Source organism: Colletotrichum paranaense (genome assembly GCF_030867605.1).
Source record: "Colletotrichum paranaense strain IMI 384185 chromosome Unknown Scaffold_1.1, whole genome shotgun sequence".
Lineage (NCBI taxonomy): Eukaryota > Fungi > Ascomycota > Sordariomycetes > Glomerellales > Glomerellaceae > Colletotrichum > Colletotrichum paranaense.
The window spans coordinates 1,261,904-1,277,916 of NW_026848959.1; the positions used below are offsets into that span (position 1 = coordinate 1,261,904).

At 51.9% G+C, this 16,013-nt stretch overlaps 5 protein-coding genes across 5 annotated transcripts; 1 reads left to right on the forward strand and 4 right to left on the reverse strand.

Annotated features, from left to right (window-relative positions):
* Nucleotides 1-137: 137 nt before the first annotated feature.
* On the reverse strand, nucleotides 138-1,945 carry CPAR01_00441 (sugar porter family MFS transporter; the record flags this gene model as incomplete). Its single annotated transcript, XM_060484733.1, has 3 exons — nucleotides 138-350; nucleotides 408-1,666; nucleotides 1,735-1,945. The coding sequence occupies 3 exons, from the start codon at nucleotides 1,943-1,945 to the stop codon at nucleotides 138-140; spliced, it is 1,683 nt and encodes a 560-aa protein (XP_060355590.1).
* Nucleotides 1,946-5,392: 3,447 nt separating this feature from the next.
* Nucleotides 5,393-6,606, reverse strand: CPAR01_00442 (uncharacterized protein; the record flags this gene model as incomplete). Its single annotated transcript, XM_060484734.1, has 2 exons — nucleotides 5,393-6,284; nucleotides 6,341-6,606. The coding sequence occupies 2 exons, from the start codon at nucleotides 6,604-6,606 to the stop codon at nucleotides 5,393-5,395; spliced, it is 1,158 nt and encodes a 385-aa protein (XP_060355591.1).
* Nucleotides 6,607-8,352: 1,746 nt separating this feature from the next.
* On the reverse strand, nucleotides 8,353-10,014 carry CPAR01_00443 (carboxylesterase; the record flags this gene model as incomplete). Its single annotated transcript, XM_060484735.1, has 3 exons — nucleotides 8,353-8,713; nucleotides 8,769-8,902; nucleotides 8,959-10,014. The coding sequence occupies 3 exons, from the start codon at nucleotides 10,012-10,014 to the stop codon at nucleotides 8,353-8,355; spliced, it is 1,551 nt and encodes a 516-aa protein (XP_060355592.1).
* Nucleotides 10,015-12,941: 2,927 nt separating this feature from the next.
* Nucleotides 12,942-13,568, reverse strand: CPAR01_00444 (uncharacterized protein; the record flags this gene model as incomplete). Its single annotated transcript, XM_060484736.1, has 1 exon — nucleotides 12,942-13,568. The coding sequence occupies one exon, from the start codon at nucleotides 13,566-13,568 to the stop codon at nucleotides 12,942-12,944; it is 627 nt and encodes a 208-aa protein (XP_060355593.1).
* Nucleotides 13,569-14,781: 1,213 nt separating this feature from the next.
* On the forward strand, nucleotides 14,782-15,696 carry CPAR01_00445 (uncharacterized protein; the record flags this gene model as incomplete). The annotated part of the gene is made up of 2 exons (XM_060484737.1): nucleotides 14,782-15,259; nucleotides 15,353-15,696. 2 exons carry the CDS (start codon nucleotides 14,782-14,784, stop codon nucleotides 15,694-15,696), a joined length of 822 nt encoding a protein of 273 aa, XP_060355594.1.
* Nucleotides 15,697-16,013: the final 317 nt, after the last annotated feature.

The window sequence follows — 16,013 nt, forward strand, 5'->3', positions numbered from 1 at the left end:
GTCTCCGACTTTGAACTCGACAAGCTCGGGTGCATGCGTGCTAGCAGTTTCATCGTCTGATCTTGATGGCTATAAATGACTACTCCCTCGAAAGGGATTATGTTCTGGTATCTCTAACTTGTAAACTCGATCATAAATCACAACTTCTCCGTCTGGTTCCTGCTTAGAGTCTGGTGCTGCTCGGCAATGAACACCTCTTCCGAGGTGAGCTGGTACTTGCCGGACTGGCGAGCCGAGACACCCTTCTGGAACATGACATCCATCTCGCCAAAGGTGCGGCCCTTGGTCTCGAACATGCGGAAGTAACCCCAGACCCAGGTAAGGGTAGCAAGGACAGCCCAGAAGAATGCCTATATGCCAAAGTTAGTCATGCATAGATGCTGCTTGGAATTGGTATGGTAACTCACGGTCTTTCCCTTCAAGTTCCAGTCACCAGGTGCCAGCATTTTGGGCTGGATGAGACCACCGCAGATAATGTTACCGACGTAGTAAGTGCTGCGAGCCAAGACGACAGTCTGGGTGCGAAGACGGGTAGAGCCAACTTCGGCGACAAGGGTGTAAACGATAGGACCGACGGACATGGAGTAGAAGCCGAGCCATACGACGCAAAGGATGGACTGTCCCCAGATGATGCCACCAGTCTGGTTCGGGGCAACAGACAAAAATCCGATGATCCATAGGCAGGCCACAAGAAGAGAGAATCCAACAATCCAGATAGTACGACGACCAAACTTGTAGATGTATAGCCAAGAGATACAGGTGCCGAGGAAAGCGATGCCGGTACCTCCCAAGCTGATGGCGTACGAAGCGGAGGCGCTGATTCCAGTTTGCTGGAAGAAGAAGGAGCCGGAGTAGCAGAGGGCGCCGCCGTTGGTAATTTGAGACATGAATGCCATGCAAGCGATCTCGGTACGTCGGAGGTTGGTTCCCTTGAAGCAGTCAAACAGAGAAGCACCGGCTTGCTCCTCAATCTCGAGCTTGTTCGTATGGACCATCATGGCCACAGTGGCATCGAGATCAACGTTGTGTTCAGGCTCCGAGAGGCGCGCGAGCGACTTCTTCGCCGCATCGAGGTTGCCTTGGCGAACGTGGTGCCAGGGAGACTCAGGAGCGAGCCAAGCGGCAATGATGAGGGGGATGGGCCAGACCCACTGCACGGCAAAGGGGATCTTGTAACTCCACTGGCCCTTGACGTCGACGAGTCCTTTGAGGATACCGGCAGAGATGAACTGACCGATACACCAGCACAGGTTGACGTAGGAAGTCAGGTATCCACGGATGGCAAGGGGCGTGACCTCGGCAGCGTACGCAGGGCCAGTTGTGGCAAAGACACCCCAGGGAATGTTGCAGAGAACTTGACCAGCCAGTTGCATCTCGATATTGTGGGCGAAGAAAACGACAAAGACGAAGGCGGCGAGCCAGACGAGAGAAACGATGAGAACCTTGCGGTGACCGAACTTTGGGGTGAAGTATCCGTTCAGGATGGCACCGACGATGTTTGCGACAGCTCCGATGGCGTTGAACTTCTGTTGCCAGGACGAAGAGATCTGGTAGCCGTTTTCCTCGTCGAGGTATTCACCGTACTTTTCGCGGAACGCGGGATAACCGTAAAAGGAGCCGATCAAGGTGACATCGTAACCCTCCATAATGACCGTGGTTGAGATGACTGGCGAAGAGGAGAAGCGTCAGACGATTACTTGTAAGCAGAAGGCCCGTTTTAGGGGGACAACTCACGGATGGACCAGAAGGCGGCGCGCTTGTAGGTCTTGAGACCTTGCCAGACACCGAAGCTGTGTTCAATGTTGGTACCCTCGTGGGCCTCATTGTTGAGTCCCTTGTCGTCGAGGCTCACATCATTGAGGTGCGTGATGTGAGAGGGACCCTTTTCGACATGGATAGGGTCTTGTGGCTGGGAAGTCGTCTTTTGGGTGATGTCGTTGGACATGGCTGCGAACGCTCTGGGGCTGCTTGAAGCTGTTGACGATGGGCAAGCTCCTGGAGCAGAGTCGTATCGAGAAGAGACAGGAGGACCAGGCACGGTGAACTGGGGGTGGGCAGTTGTAGTGTTTTAAAGTCGCGTCGAGGCGAGATCAAGGTGGTACCAGACAGTCGGCTTCCTCTCGTCTCATGCCATGGTTGCAGTCTGCAGAATATGCATGGTACTGGGACGAGGATGGGACGGTTGGCCTGAGCCGACCCCGTGGAGAAGCAGTTTGTTTCCCCCAAGCTTAGCCTCTATGGATGGGCCATTCCCCAATCAAACCGTGTTGGAGATCCTTCGTCGTGCCGGCCGGGGTAGGCTATACCGTTCACGCTCAAGCCATGTTCTCCTCATGGTACTGGATGTCTGGGCGGGCATGGGAAATGCTGGCCATGTGCGAGGCAGAACCCACATTCAAGTGGAGAGCCGATCGGGGCCTTGTGGCTAGCGGCGGGATTGACGGTCTTGGAAGATGTTGAGTGGGTGAAGGAAGCCATGGGGAAGAGAGTGCGGAGAGAGACGAGGGAGTTGACAAGCTGTGAATGGTCGAAACATCCAAGACGCCGGCGGGAGTTGCCAAGGGAAGCCAGCCGGGGGCGGGGAGAGGCAGATTACTGATGGGCCGTGGTCGATGTGGTGCCAAAACGAGTCCGGGTTTCTCGTCCTCGAGGAGTCTTTCGTAACGAGTCTGGAGACAAGGGGGAGAACTCGTGACTAGTGGTGACTGACAAAAAGTCAGGATGGGGGAGGCAGGATGGCGGCGCAGTAGGGACGACGGACCGTCGAATCTGGGGGGGCTTCTGGTTAGTGGTCAGTCTGGGATCGAGGCACCAAGCAAAGAGGAAGCGTAAGAGACAAACTTGACTTCAAGAGGCTAGAAGGGAAATGTCGTCCGAGGCTTGGAGGAGGACAATTGGTGGAACTTTTCCCAAGGACGAAATTGACGGTTGGGGATGGCGGCGGGTGGCCTGGGGGATCGGAAGAGTCAATGTGCCTAGCGCGCCCTTAGCGAGGATAAAGTGGGTCGCGGCGGACCCGACGAGGAAGGAGATGTGGGGTAAGTCTGGGGTTTTAGTGGCGTGATGGGCCGCACTGGATGCCCGGGGCCGCTGAGGAGTCGCTGGAGTTCACTGTAGGGCAGCCGTCTAGGCCTTGATGGCCGGTTCAGTTAGCAGACGGATGCGCTGAAGCACTTCCCCATCCAGGCCCAGCCCACACCTCTTGTGCTGGGTTTCCCCAAGTTTTGCGCCCTTCATCTGCAATGCCACCACCTCGCTTTCGTTTGTTGGTTCATTGCCGTTGCAGCAGGCGATGTGCAGCTGTTGTGTACCTCCACGTAGGAAGTCAGCTTGAATATGCTGGATTCATGTCCTGTTTGGTGTGGAAGTCGAGAGCAGCAGCAGTCACGAGAAGACTCAAAATTCGAGGTGCAGAGCGAACGGTTAAATGTCTGGGTACGTATCCTCTCTTCTCGTGCCGGGCTTAGGTAATTCCACAGTTGCTCCGGAGCCACCCAGGGCAGTACGTACCCATGGGCCATCCCCGGTTGCACCCGACAACAACCACTGCAACCTCAGGAGGACAATTTACGACCAACAACGACATCCACTCTCCATCGACCTGCGTTAAACAGCCGACTTTGACCACGCCTTCCTCCCGAGGCTATTCGGCTCACTCTGGCCTGTCCGTTGCCTCCTGGCTCATTATTGGCATTGGACACGGCATGAGAAGACACTATGGACGGAGACCTACGAGAAGCTTGATCGATGCTGACATTTGACACCTAGTATACGCCGTGCTTGGCTCTGCCTACAATGCAGATGCCGATTCCGAAAACATCACTGGCTACTCCCAACGACGCGGTCGGGTCACGTTCGAATCAAGAGGACACTCCCACCGTCCGATTCCCCCAGAAAGTAGACACCATCTTCCTGCAAGCATCTGCCAGGTCGACAGGGAATGTGCCTTGACTTTCGGCTCCAAACCTCCTCTTGCCGTCGCCCCCAAAGGTCCCAACCAGTCACAACTTGCAATTGCTGCTGTGGAGTTCCGCGCGAATCAACTCCCTGTCTTCTCCAATTCTGCTTCTCCTCCTCGGCCTGCCTCGGCCGAACCTCGACGTCCACTGGTCACAACCGAGTCTCATACGGATACGTGCATTAGGGGTCGTTTACTCTCACATTGTGAAAAGAGCACTTTGACCCATTTGAGCTGCTGATCCTGGAGGGAGCTAAACAAATCATCAGAAGGCTAGTCTCCGACAAATCCTATAAACTCTCTCCTCATACCAAGGTATGATTAACTGTCTATTTCCATCGTCTATATCGCGCCAACATGGGCAACCTGGTTAGGGACAAGGCCCGCAGGTGGAGCTCCGAAGAGAGTGGTTCTCGCATGTCTGCATAGAGCACCTCGATTGAAGCCACAGGGTCATGGGAACCACTAGAGCCGTGATGTTACGACCATAACCTGCCGTTGAGCCTCAACATTTACTGGCAGCAACGGATTCTACACGAATACGTGCATTAGGGGCAGGAAACTTGATTGTGAACGATACTCATGGTGTTGTGTGAACTACTGAATCTAGAGAATAGAGGAAAGTGATGCTCAGGAGCTCTCAATAATCTCTTGTACTTATTGACTAGCTGATCTGAAAAGGCACACCACATCCTCCATAGTGCTTTCCTGGCATAACAAAAAGCTCGGGATTTCCATCATCGCGGTCATAGTGAGCGCCACCGGCATCAGGGAGCATCGGAGCGAAAAGGGCAACTTGAGTAATAGAGCAGTGAGCATGAGATAGGTAAGTACGGCCGAGCCTCGGTCTCACCTAGCAGCAGCGGATTCTTACACGAATACGTGCGTTAGGGATAGTCAACTCCTAAAGTGTAAAAGAAATTCATTGTGTTGTGTGAACTACTGGGACTACAAGGAACAGAGCAAAGTGAATTAAGTGATGTTCTGCAGCATTCAAATCTTCTTGTTGTATTATTTAACTACCCTCCCCTTGCGAGGAGGGTTTCTAATCTAACATGATGCCAACTTCTGGCCTACCTTAGTGTTCATCTTGCATCACAAATAGCTCTGGGTCGCCATCGTCAACGTCATTCTGAGCGGCGCCAACTACAGATAGGCCATAGAGGTAGCTGTTGTGATAGAGCAGTAAGCTGGACATGAATCCCGCTGAGCCCCGAGTTTCACTGGCAGCAACGGATTCTCACACGAATATGTGCATCATGGGCAAGAAACTTCCAGACTATGAAAGAAACTCATTGTGTTGTGTGAATCACTGGATCTAGAGGAACAGAAAGAAGAAAGTGATGTTTAGGAACTCTCGATTATCTATTGTACTTATTGATTACCCCCCCTTTCGGGGAGGGTTTCTAATACTAAAAGGCACGCCACACTCTTCTAGTGCTCTCCTGGCATAACGAAAAGCTCGGCATCTCCATCGTCTCGGTCATAGCCAGTATCACCGGCATCAGGAAGCATCAGGGCGACGGGAGCCACAGGGTTGGGCACGAAGCCCGCAGGCGGAACTCCAAGGAGAGCAGCAGCAGGCGCGGCCGGGGGCGGGGCGGGGGCGGCAGCGAGCACAGCGGCCGGAGCAGCGGCGTGAAGGGCGGCCGGAGCGGGAGCACCCGCGCGGGTGCGGGTGCGAGTGAGGCACATGGGGTGAGGGGCATGATTACCCGCGCTGCCCACATAACAAGGGCAGTACGCCCCAACGTCGTTGGCCAGCCAGGGGGCATTGCGCATGACCCAGTTGATAGCCGGCTCGTCCTGCAAGCGAGGTGACCACTTGCAGTGGTTGCACGTGGCGAACGTCTTCAAGACGCGCGACTGTGCATCTGGGTCCTGCAAGCGGGTATTCCACGCCACATTGCCATTCTTGCGGCACTTAGAACAGTGCATCGGGTTGGCGGCTCCAGGGAGGCTTGGCTGGGGAGCTTGAGCACCCATGATGGCATTATGGATGTTGGGGGCATGGTTTCCGGCACCGACAGCGTTGGGAATCTGCTGTTGATGAGGCTGAGCAGCCATGTTGGCGTTGTGGTTGGAAGCCGCCATTGCGGCACCGATAGCGGTGTACACCTGCTGCTGGGCATGAAGAGCGTGGCCGAAGGCCAGGGACTGAGTACCATGAGCAGCCATGATGGCGTTCTGCGAACTGGCAGCAGGGTTTCCGGCACCGACAGGGTTGGGCATCTGCTGATGGGCTTGATTATTCTGGCCGAAAGCCTGGCCGTGGACCTGAAGCGCGAGCTGGTGCTGATTCTGGGCAGTGGGGTCGTGAGCAATCCTGAGCATAAGGTGATTAGCATTATCATATGTTAGTGTTGAGAGATGGGTGCTTACGGGACCATGCCGTGGTGATAGTTGGGGACAAGCACATGGTGCTGCTGGACCTGCTGCTGCTGGGCCTGCTGGATTTCATCATCGTGAAGATTCATGTTGCTGTTATGACCAGGGCTGTCAGCAGCGGGGCCATCAGGAGCATTGATCTCGGCCTGATGCTGCTGGATCTGCTGGGCGTCATGACCATGGGCGCTCATGTTGTCGCCAGAGGCGTTGCTACCAGAAGCCTGGCTAGCGGACTGCTGCTGCTGCATGTTGCTCTCCATTGTATCTGGCTACGCAGAAGATTAGTATCGCACGGCTTTACGAAAAGAATATTCGTGGCGATCGTCCAGGGATGGAGACTCACAGGATATGGTTCTGCTTGATGAAGATGAAGCTGAAGTGTTTAGGATACTGGCGGAAGAGTTCAACCACTGATAAAAGTGGCGGCGTGATGGCTCGGGATGCTGATATCGACAATCCGGCGAGCAGGGTAGATGACGATGCTGTCCGATGATGAGAATAGCTGCATGTAGCTACGACTGATGAGGATGGCGATGGAAAGAACTCGTTGAATTGTTGACTATTCGCTCGAAGATGAGGATAGAGAAGCTGAATTATTCCGCGCGGTCAGTAATCCTGCTCTTCGACAATGATACATCTCTCGGGAAATAAAATAGAAGATAGAAAATGAAAAACTCACGATGAAGAGGAATGCTGAAGCTTCTTTCGATGATAATGCGCGATGGCGTACTTGATGTTTGATTGAATTCTGACCAAAATCGCGGCTGAGGAAAAGAACAGTTTTCTGGAAAGTGGGCGATGCGACGAGAAAGAGAGAGGTAAACAAAAGAAAAGCCCTCGACGACTAATCACAATGGTAGACAGATCATGATTGTCGACTAAGCATGACGGGTTGTCCTCAGGAATCATGATGACTTCGAAGCCGCAGTTGAATAGAACAGCGGGCACCATACAAGGCACAGTAGACACAGCTGCCGGGAGCTGTGCAAGCCGCAGGAGATAGTCAGGGCGGGAGCAATCCGAATCTGAGTAGACTGGACGAACGGTGGAAGGCACCATATCCCAAACCTTAGAAAGAAATGGAATGTTCAGACGGCTGGAGCTATCCAAAGTTGTTGTGAAAGAGTTGGGACGGCTGGACGGACTACAACTTACGATGAAGAAGTTGAGACGATAGAATTGTAATGAATGGGACGAGTCACGAAAAGCAAAACACTAATCACTTCAGACGAAAGGTCAAGCAGACCAAGGTGTCTGAGTTCACAGATGGATATGATCCAACTCATGGAGCATGATGAGAACTGTTCACTAATTGAAAAGGAGAATTTGCGTATGTGAGATGTAACGAATTCAATAAATCACGTTACCCAGGCTCTTTGATTTTCACTTGTCGTTGGCTTTTAAACTTCTTTCCGCAACTCAGCATTTGTCTGGGCATCATTACCATTGTCTTGGTCAAAAATGTGAAAAGATTTGAAAGTAAAGTTGGAGGAGAAGATTGAAGTGGCTACAATATGTGGGTGAATGCGTTGTGCATTCATGCCTCGTGATGTTACTTTGCTTCGGATTCATGAGCAAAGGGCCTTACTGTTTTCAAGCTTTTAGCCTATCCTCTAGCTCAAGACTAGAAGTTTTGTCTGCAACTCTGAAGTCCAGAAAACAATTTACATTCTGAGCCAACCAGTCGCTGTGTTCAAGTTGAATTTGGCAAAACTTCCAAGGGCTCAGGTCGCAGCGGTCAATGGCAAACAGGTATTACTAAGTATCGTCAGGACATGGAATGTTGCGGGAAGATAGATGCAAATCCAAACAACTTAGGACTACTTACTCGATTGCTTGGAAGTTGGAAGCTAATCGCGGGGCAATAACAAAATGCGCCTAATCATTTCGCACATAATTCAAATTTACCTCGAGTTCATATTGAATTTACAAGTCTCGTGAAAAGTGATTTACAAGTTTTGTTGATGGAATATAATATGGACCGAATATTAAAATACCATACACATCTACAAAAGCCCCTGGCTCGCACACTCTGTCTCAATATCAGACAGCGTGCGCTTGCCGACGGTGACATTGTTGTTCTGGCCGTAGCTACGAACAAGACGCTCCTCAGCCGTGTAGACAGGCCATCCGATAGCGTCCAGACCCGCAGTCGAGTCCTTCACAAATGCGGCATACGCATCCATCATAACGTGGCTCAGCTCATACTCGAACGCGGTGGAGTTACCACGGAAGTCCGCGTGTGTGCCAAAGATCATAGGAAGCTCGCTGCCATGGTAAGCACCCATCCACGGGCGGGGCGAGGTGTTGTTGAACACGGCAGAGTAGTAGTAGCGGTATGTGGTCCTTCCCGCGGCCAGACGCTCACTAGGTTTCTTCAGTTAGAATCGGGCTACTTGCGGCAGAGAAGAGGAAGGCTCACTTAGTGGTCTTGGTGGCAGGGCACCAGAAGAACTGGTAGGACAAGGCATCAGCGACGGCGGGGTCGGGGCCGTTCTCCGCATCGTAAGGGGCAAGGAAGAGGCCCTCTGCGGCGTTGAATCCGATGATTGCGGGCTGTGAGTTGTGAGCAAATCATTCTCGCTAAGAACATCTTCAAGGAGTCAACTTACAAGATCGGACAGCTCGCCAAGAGCAGCCTTCTCGGTGTAGTTGGCAAAGACAATCTTGTTATCAACTTGGGGAGAGAAGCCAATGGTAGGCGTAACCTCGGAGTCCTTGTAAGTGGCCACAAAGTTCTCAAGCTTCTCTGCAGGAATCTTGCGCATGCATGCCAACTCAGCCTCGGCGGTTGTTGAGTTGCCGCAACCAAGCTGCTGTGCGACGAACGTGAAATTTGAGTGGGACTCGTCGTGGTTCATCAGCTGGTCCAGGTGAGCCGTGCCGGAGTCCATGATGAGGCCCCTGACGATAGGGTCCTCGGCGTACGCGAAGCTGTAGTAGTCGACGGCGATGGAACCGGCGGAGTGGCCCCAAATAGTCATGCGCTCAGGGTCACCACCAAACTGTGCGATGTTGTCGCGGATCCACTCGACAGCGAAGCGCTGGTCCATCAGTCCGAGGTTCTGCTCCTTCAGCGCGGCAGAGTTGGGGAAACCGAAGAGCTTCATGCGGTAGTTGAAGGTAACGAAGATGTGCGACTGCGAGCGCTGGATCCAGTTCTGAGGCATTTGGTAGGGAACATCGGTGCCGCCCGTCTCGAAGCCGCCGCCGTAGAACCAAATGATGACCGGAAGTCCCTCTCCGGAAGCCTGCTGCTCGCCGGTAGCGGGAACGGCGCCGGCAGGGGCCCACACGCTAGCAGTGAGGCAGTCCTCGTCCATGCCGGCATCGCCGATCATGAACTCAGGCACATCCACACGCTGGATGGCAGGGTGGATGGAGATGTACTGCCAGCACGAGGGCGGTAACGCCGTGGCGTTGAGGACGGTTCCATTGGCGAAAGGAGTACTTGACTGGGGAGCAACATAGGGCTGAGGGGGTTCCCAGCGCAAATCGTCGAGAGGCGGCGCGGCGTAGGGGATGCCAAGGAACTCGGCGACGTTGGAGGCATCGGGGGCGATCCGGCCCTGGACCGTGAGACCGTTTTCAAGTTGCACGCTGGGACCTGCGCTCGCGGAGGCGAGGAGGCCGGCAAAGGTAGCCACGAACTTTGCGTTGCACATCATGACGGAGGCGACTCTCTGTGACTGTAGCGACAGACTGGAGTTGACGAAAGTGGCTTGGCAACTGTTCCTTCAACAGCATCAGGAGAGACTTAAGAATTATATCACGGAAGTCCTCCGGAAGTCGGGGGGCTTCTTCGCAATTTTTCGACATCCTAGCAATCCCGACTCCTGAATGACATCCTTCAATGGACCGATGGTCCACTAACATCGCGACTCTGCACTGCCCGAACAGGAAACAAGACGTTGCACGGTTCGCCTTTCATCGGAAATTGGTGGGCAGAACCCCACACTATTCAACGTTGACATCGGCAGTTCTCCAGTTGAGAGATGGGCGTCATTGGTGAGTTGGAGGGGTTAAACGTCTCTGCTATGGGTTTGCGAGTCAACTCCCTGCCGCGCCCTCCACCTGGACCTGTCGATCAGCAATCGGATGCTGCTAAACAACTCTTTTCCCCCTGAGTGCCCGCTTGATGATCGGAGGGAACGGGGATTGGGGATAGTATTGAACCCACTGCAAACGTGGTCAGCAACTTGTCAGCGGAACTCGGATAGCTGATAACTTCGATAGATCCGCTGCGATTTCGGGAGCTACGCCCGTATCTCCAAGAGATCAACTAGAGATAGTTCCAGTACTTCACTAAAAGCCTCAAGGCACAACAAGTACTTGCCTAGAAATGGAGTGGTTGTGAAGCAACTTTGCGGGAGTAATGAGAGTGCGAATCGGCTAGGGCAGAGCCCAACAGGAGTGCAGACCATGGCTCTGCTTTGAAATGAGGTGTCGAGCACTAATCGCATTGACCCACACTTACAAGAAGTAAGAAGACACACATTGAAAAAACCAAGATTACAGAACAAGTTCGATGATAAAGTAGGTCACCGTCCTTAGCAAGTGGATTCAACTAAATATTTCGATGACCGCCTATGAGACCCATGAAAGCTATGCGATTCCGTCTCAAGCCATTCCGCCCATTGCGCAAGATGGTAGAACGGCCATAAATTTGCCCACTTGGTGTCATACAGTGGCACACAGAGCCGTCAAGCTTGTCCCATTCGACATAGATTCGGCTGGTGTCGTTCTAATCTCATTGCTTAGCACGGGTAGCCAGAGCTGCACTGGGTGGCGGTGCAGCAGGTTTGCTTTCCGTTCTTGCAAGCAGTGCACCAATACGCGCGAGCCTCCAACTGTTCACCTCTGAAGGTCAACGCAGGAGCTTCGGCTTCGGCGATTGGGGTGGCCGAGACACAAGCAGCTGCCAGAGCAGTGATGATGAATGCGGTGAACTTCATTGTGGACGAATTGGTTGAGAAGTAGAGTGTGCAAATGTTTGTGCTGGTCTCGTTAGTCTTACACTCCAGAGGCTGAGTTTGAGACGCTTCGATACTCACAGACCGAAGTTGGACAAGGTGATTAGAAGATCGATTGACTGGCTTTTTAGATACGAGAGATAAAAGCAGTTGAAGCATGGGAAAAGTGAACATTTATAGTTTTTTTTTCGCTGTTTTAATTGTGCTTTATGCTTCTAGGCCTTCTGGGTTATATTCCACCTGCCATCGACATCTAGACTTCCTTCCTTCGATGTTAATGAAAGCCAGGCGCACCAACCACGCTGTCCTGTTCAATCCGAATTCAACTTCTGTCAAAAAATTCCGCGAATGGCATTCGGTTTCTTGGCTTCTCGAGGATCAACGAGTTACTCGCGGCTACGCGTTTGAATCCTTCTTGGACCTTGGAAAGTCCCAAGATCACCGACTGACAAGCGATGATAGACTTCGCGCCACAGCAGATGAAGGATTCTAATACCACCTACTTAGTCGCCCTTGTCAAATTCCCCGCATACGGCTCAGTCTGACAACTACTTGTATAAGTTAGGAGACAGGATCGGACATCTTGATTTGTGCGCTTCCTTAAACAGAAGCCTAGAACACGAGTCTTCGTATGCAGCTACCAATAAGCGATGATCCTTCGACATAGATATGTCCAAGTCAAGTTAGAGTGAGGAGCTTGACGACCCGCTCCAGTGCCTACTAAGTAAGTAGAAGTCGGATCATTCGGCATGCCGCACTACTCGGGCGCGGATAGTTCAGAGGCATTCCCCATGGGGAACTCGAGGTAAGCGATGTTGCAATTGTTGGCAATGACTCGGTCTTGATCCTTCAAAGCCCCTTCATGACTGCGGTTTGCTTAGAGCCCGAACATTCCAGGCTAAGGTAATTACTGACAGGAAACTTACCTAGGATTCGTGGTTTGACTCTCATTGTGGTGCTTTACCTCCACATCACCCATACCAATAAAGAGCACTATCCTGTATCTCAGTCCGAAGAAAGCTTTCTAGCCTATTTATGAGTAAATATTACCACATGGAGTCACAGAGGTTATGATACGCTGTCGAGTCGATAAATCGCCTCTTGGTTCTGGTCAGATATTACTACCTTGTCCCACGTTGCGAGCTAGATCTTTTGTCCCATCTGTGGCCTATCTCCAGGAACAGCAAAGTGACGGGAAATTCGCCCTTCATTGCAAGGGGAAGCGGGGTGTGCTTCGACGCTTCCTCCGGCGTATCTTGCCCCGGTCCCGACCCTCCGCGTCGATACTCCAAAGAAGCCGTCGCTCAATCCAGCACGTAAGAATCCCAAGGGCGCGTTACATCACATAGATACAGCTTTGCTAGTGCACATACAGCTTTGCTAGTGCACATACAGCTTTGCTAGTGCACATACAGCTTTGCTAGTGCACGTTTGTCTTGATGGGATATGTCACGCAGTACGATCGATACCTACCAGATCCTTTTTGCTTCAGACGCCTTTCTTCAATGATCCCAATCCTGTTCAGTTTAACACGCAATTTGGAATTAATGGTATAAGTACTTGTTCCATGGGAATATTCCAACGATAGGAACTAATGTCTGGGTCCTAACCCTCTATATGGATTAAAAGCCAAAACGTTTCAAGAAAGCTCTAGCCGCTCCTGTTTTCTTTGGCTTGTCGGATTCTTCTACAGACACAGTTGGTCCAAGAACGGAAGCTTCAGGCAGAGCCCTGTTACTCTCTTCGTCGATACGAGAGTCTGGTTTGGGCACAGGTCTCGGTTTTCTCGGCCCCATGACTACCGAAACTTGGGCCCGTTCAACATCCGAGAATGCAAGTCTATCCAATTCCACTTCCGTAAAGGTAGACTTAACGATGACCGGCCACCGGACCGAGTCTTCGCTGCATTCTACCCTCGTATCTGGAAGCCCCAGGCACTGCTTTGCTCTACGCGCTGCATCTGAATTTGGGACAGTAAGACGATATTCCGTTACGCCGTCAACAGAGGTCGGCGATTGGATTTCTTGTACTTGGAGGCCGTCAATGGTAATCTGCCAGACTGTCCGATCTCCCATCAACCTCTCCGCTGCCTTCGCTATGACGCTTTTATGGCCATTAAGAAACCTGACTTGAGATTCGCAGTGTCTTTCTGAATCGTAGCTGAGGAGGAATTTCCCGCCTTTGCCGGGCGACTTGTGGCTCTCAAACACTACTTTGACTGGAGACCATCTCGATTCGAGGAATCCCATTTTTCTTCGGCCTGGGTGAGAATTAGCTTTGAAAGCTTTGGTTGTTCACCACAACCCCAGTCATTGACAGCTGTCAATACCAACCTACTAGGACAAGTTGCGATGCGGATGATTTCTGTTCAGGCTTCAAGGGTCATGTAACACAGAGCCCTATGGGAATCATCAAACACTGAAGATCGTTTGATAACTGAGGTGGAGATGATGTCCTGACAGAACGAGAAGGGACCCGCGGTAAATCACATCAGACCCTTGACTTTCAAGGCGGCGGAGCATGTTCAATTAAAGTGCTTCAGCCGCCGCGGCAAATGACAGTCTATGGGCGAGGCGACAATTTCATGAGCTACAACTGAGGATTTAGGAACGTGGCAAAAGCAAAACACCACACTAAGACTCAGCTTGACTTGATAGTGGGCGATCATTGCGTTGGAAGTTTCAAACCGGCGTTGCTGGTCTCTGCTAGCTTTTGAATCCATGTGCCTATCAGAGGCGCGGGATGCTCCCTTTTTCCTACTAAATCGCTTTTATGCCAGTTCTCATTAACACAAAACCGCCCTATCCTGAGCTTCGAGGTCACCCAGGATCCTGTTTAATGTTGTGATCGAGGCACGTAGTATTATCTTGCACTGACACCAATGCATGCCTACTGCCGGAATGCAAACTCAGTTTCTGAATGGTTTGGCATGGCGTTTGCTGCACTCACAGTGAATGGTGTAGGTTTTTCTCCAGCCGTGCAAACATCTGAGGCACGCGTTTTGGATGATCAGAGGCTAGATTCAACACTACGGCAGTTAGTCCTCGCCATGGCGTTTTGTGGCGCTGTACCAACACCGGTGTCACCACGAAGATCCTACGGGCATCTCAGCTTCAAGAGCTAAAGTACACACCCGCTGCGAGCGACGTCTCCTTAAACCACAAGGGATCCTCAAACCTTGACCTATACTCCATGAGGGCGAGGTTTGTGGCAATGTGGAAGTAAACAAGCACTTTTCTGAAAGTTGAGACTAAGAAGCAGCTTGCTAGTTCTTTCATCGTTTGGAGCCCCCCCCACCCCTCCCTTTGAGTTGTTCGTTGTTGTCACGTCAAGTTCCTGCAAGCTCAACTCTATCTTTGAAAGGCTTCGTGCGATCACTACATGTAGCCTTGAGGTTCCAGGAGGGATTCTTTGCCAAAACAGCATAGGGGTCTAGCAGGCTTCCTCCAGAGTCGAGCGATCATGCAGCCACCGATAGCCCAGGGCAATTCGCCAATCTCGCAGAACGAAGAGGCCAAAGAGATCCAAGACGCAATCAACACTATCTTAGAAACCGCGCAAAAAACACATGAGCCGTCTGAGAAGATGCCCGATAGTCCCATTAATGCTCCGCGGCTCTCAAGAGACGACATGGACGAGACTGAGCTTAACAGCGAATTTGCATGGGACATTGCTACCAAACTCCACGCAAAGAATTTCGTAAGGCTGGTGTCTAGGAAGCCGCCTGTCTTGCATACCATTTACCGTCTGCTCAACAAATTGCAAATGGGTGATTGGGGGTACCGCGTCAATATTGCCGAGATGCAGCGCATGCATCTACGAGCTCTGCAAGTCGGCCTCGTTGATAAGGCAGTCGAGATGCAAGTCCGGGGTAATGCAATGGGACCAGAAGCCATCGCAAAAGATGGCAAACTCCTAGCAGGTCTGCCTAGAGAATACAGTAAGCAGTCAAGAGAAAGCGCTCCATCCATCCCGCGTTCGGCCTTCATCAGATCAGGGGCGTGGACTTCGGTACATTACTAACAAATAGAAGCTCAAGCTGTACAAGACTATGAGTACATGACAAAAGTCTCTCAGCAACCATTCGACTTCTTCGTCGCGTCGAGTGAGCGCTACCAAGATAGCTACGTTCTCGACAAGGTGATGCGGAAGAACAGAGTAGGAGCTAGAGCCTTCGCCGATCCGCCGCGAATGACGTACGAGTCCATGAAGCTCCATGCTCTGCCGACTGGGCCCTGGAGCAGTGAAGAGAACCCCGAGCCTCTTGGCGGGACAAGGAACGCATCGGCTAAGGCAGTGCTTCGTCGCAACTTTGGTGGAAGATTATGGGCGCAGTGGTTGGAGGGGCTTTCCTTGTCGGCCCTATGTGGCTGCTAGTACTTCAACGAGACTTGTATCTTAACCTCGGAGTTGCTACGGCGTTTACTTTTGCTTTTGGATTTCTCATTGTCGGGTGTGTTGATCAACTGGATCAAGTCTTCGCGTCTACTCTTGCATATGCTGCGGTTTTGATGGTGTTCGTCGGAGTCATGTTTGACAAGCAGTTTCCTGAAGGAGCATGAGCAGAGATTCCGATGGATCATTGGTGGCCGAAAGATGGCATTGCTCATAATTTCTAAAGCAATCGAGACTGTCTAGTGTGAAGGCAAGGTCTCCAGGGGTAACGAACCACTGAATCGTGCCTCGAAGCAAGA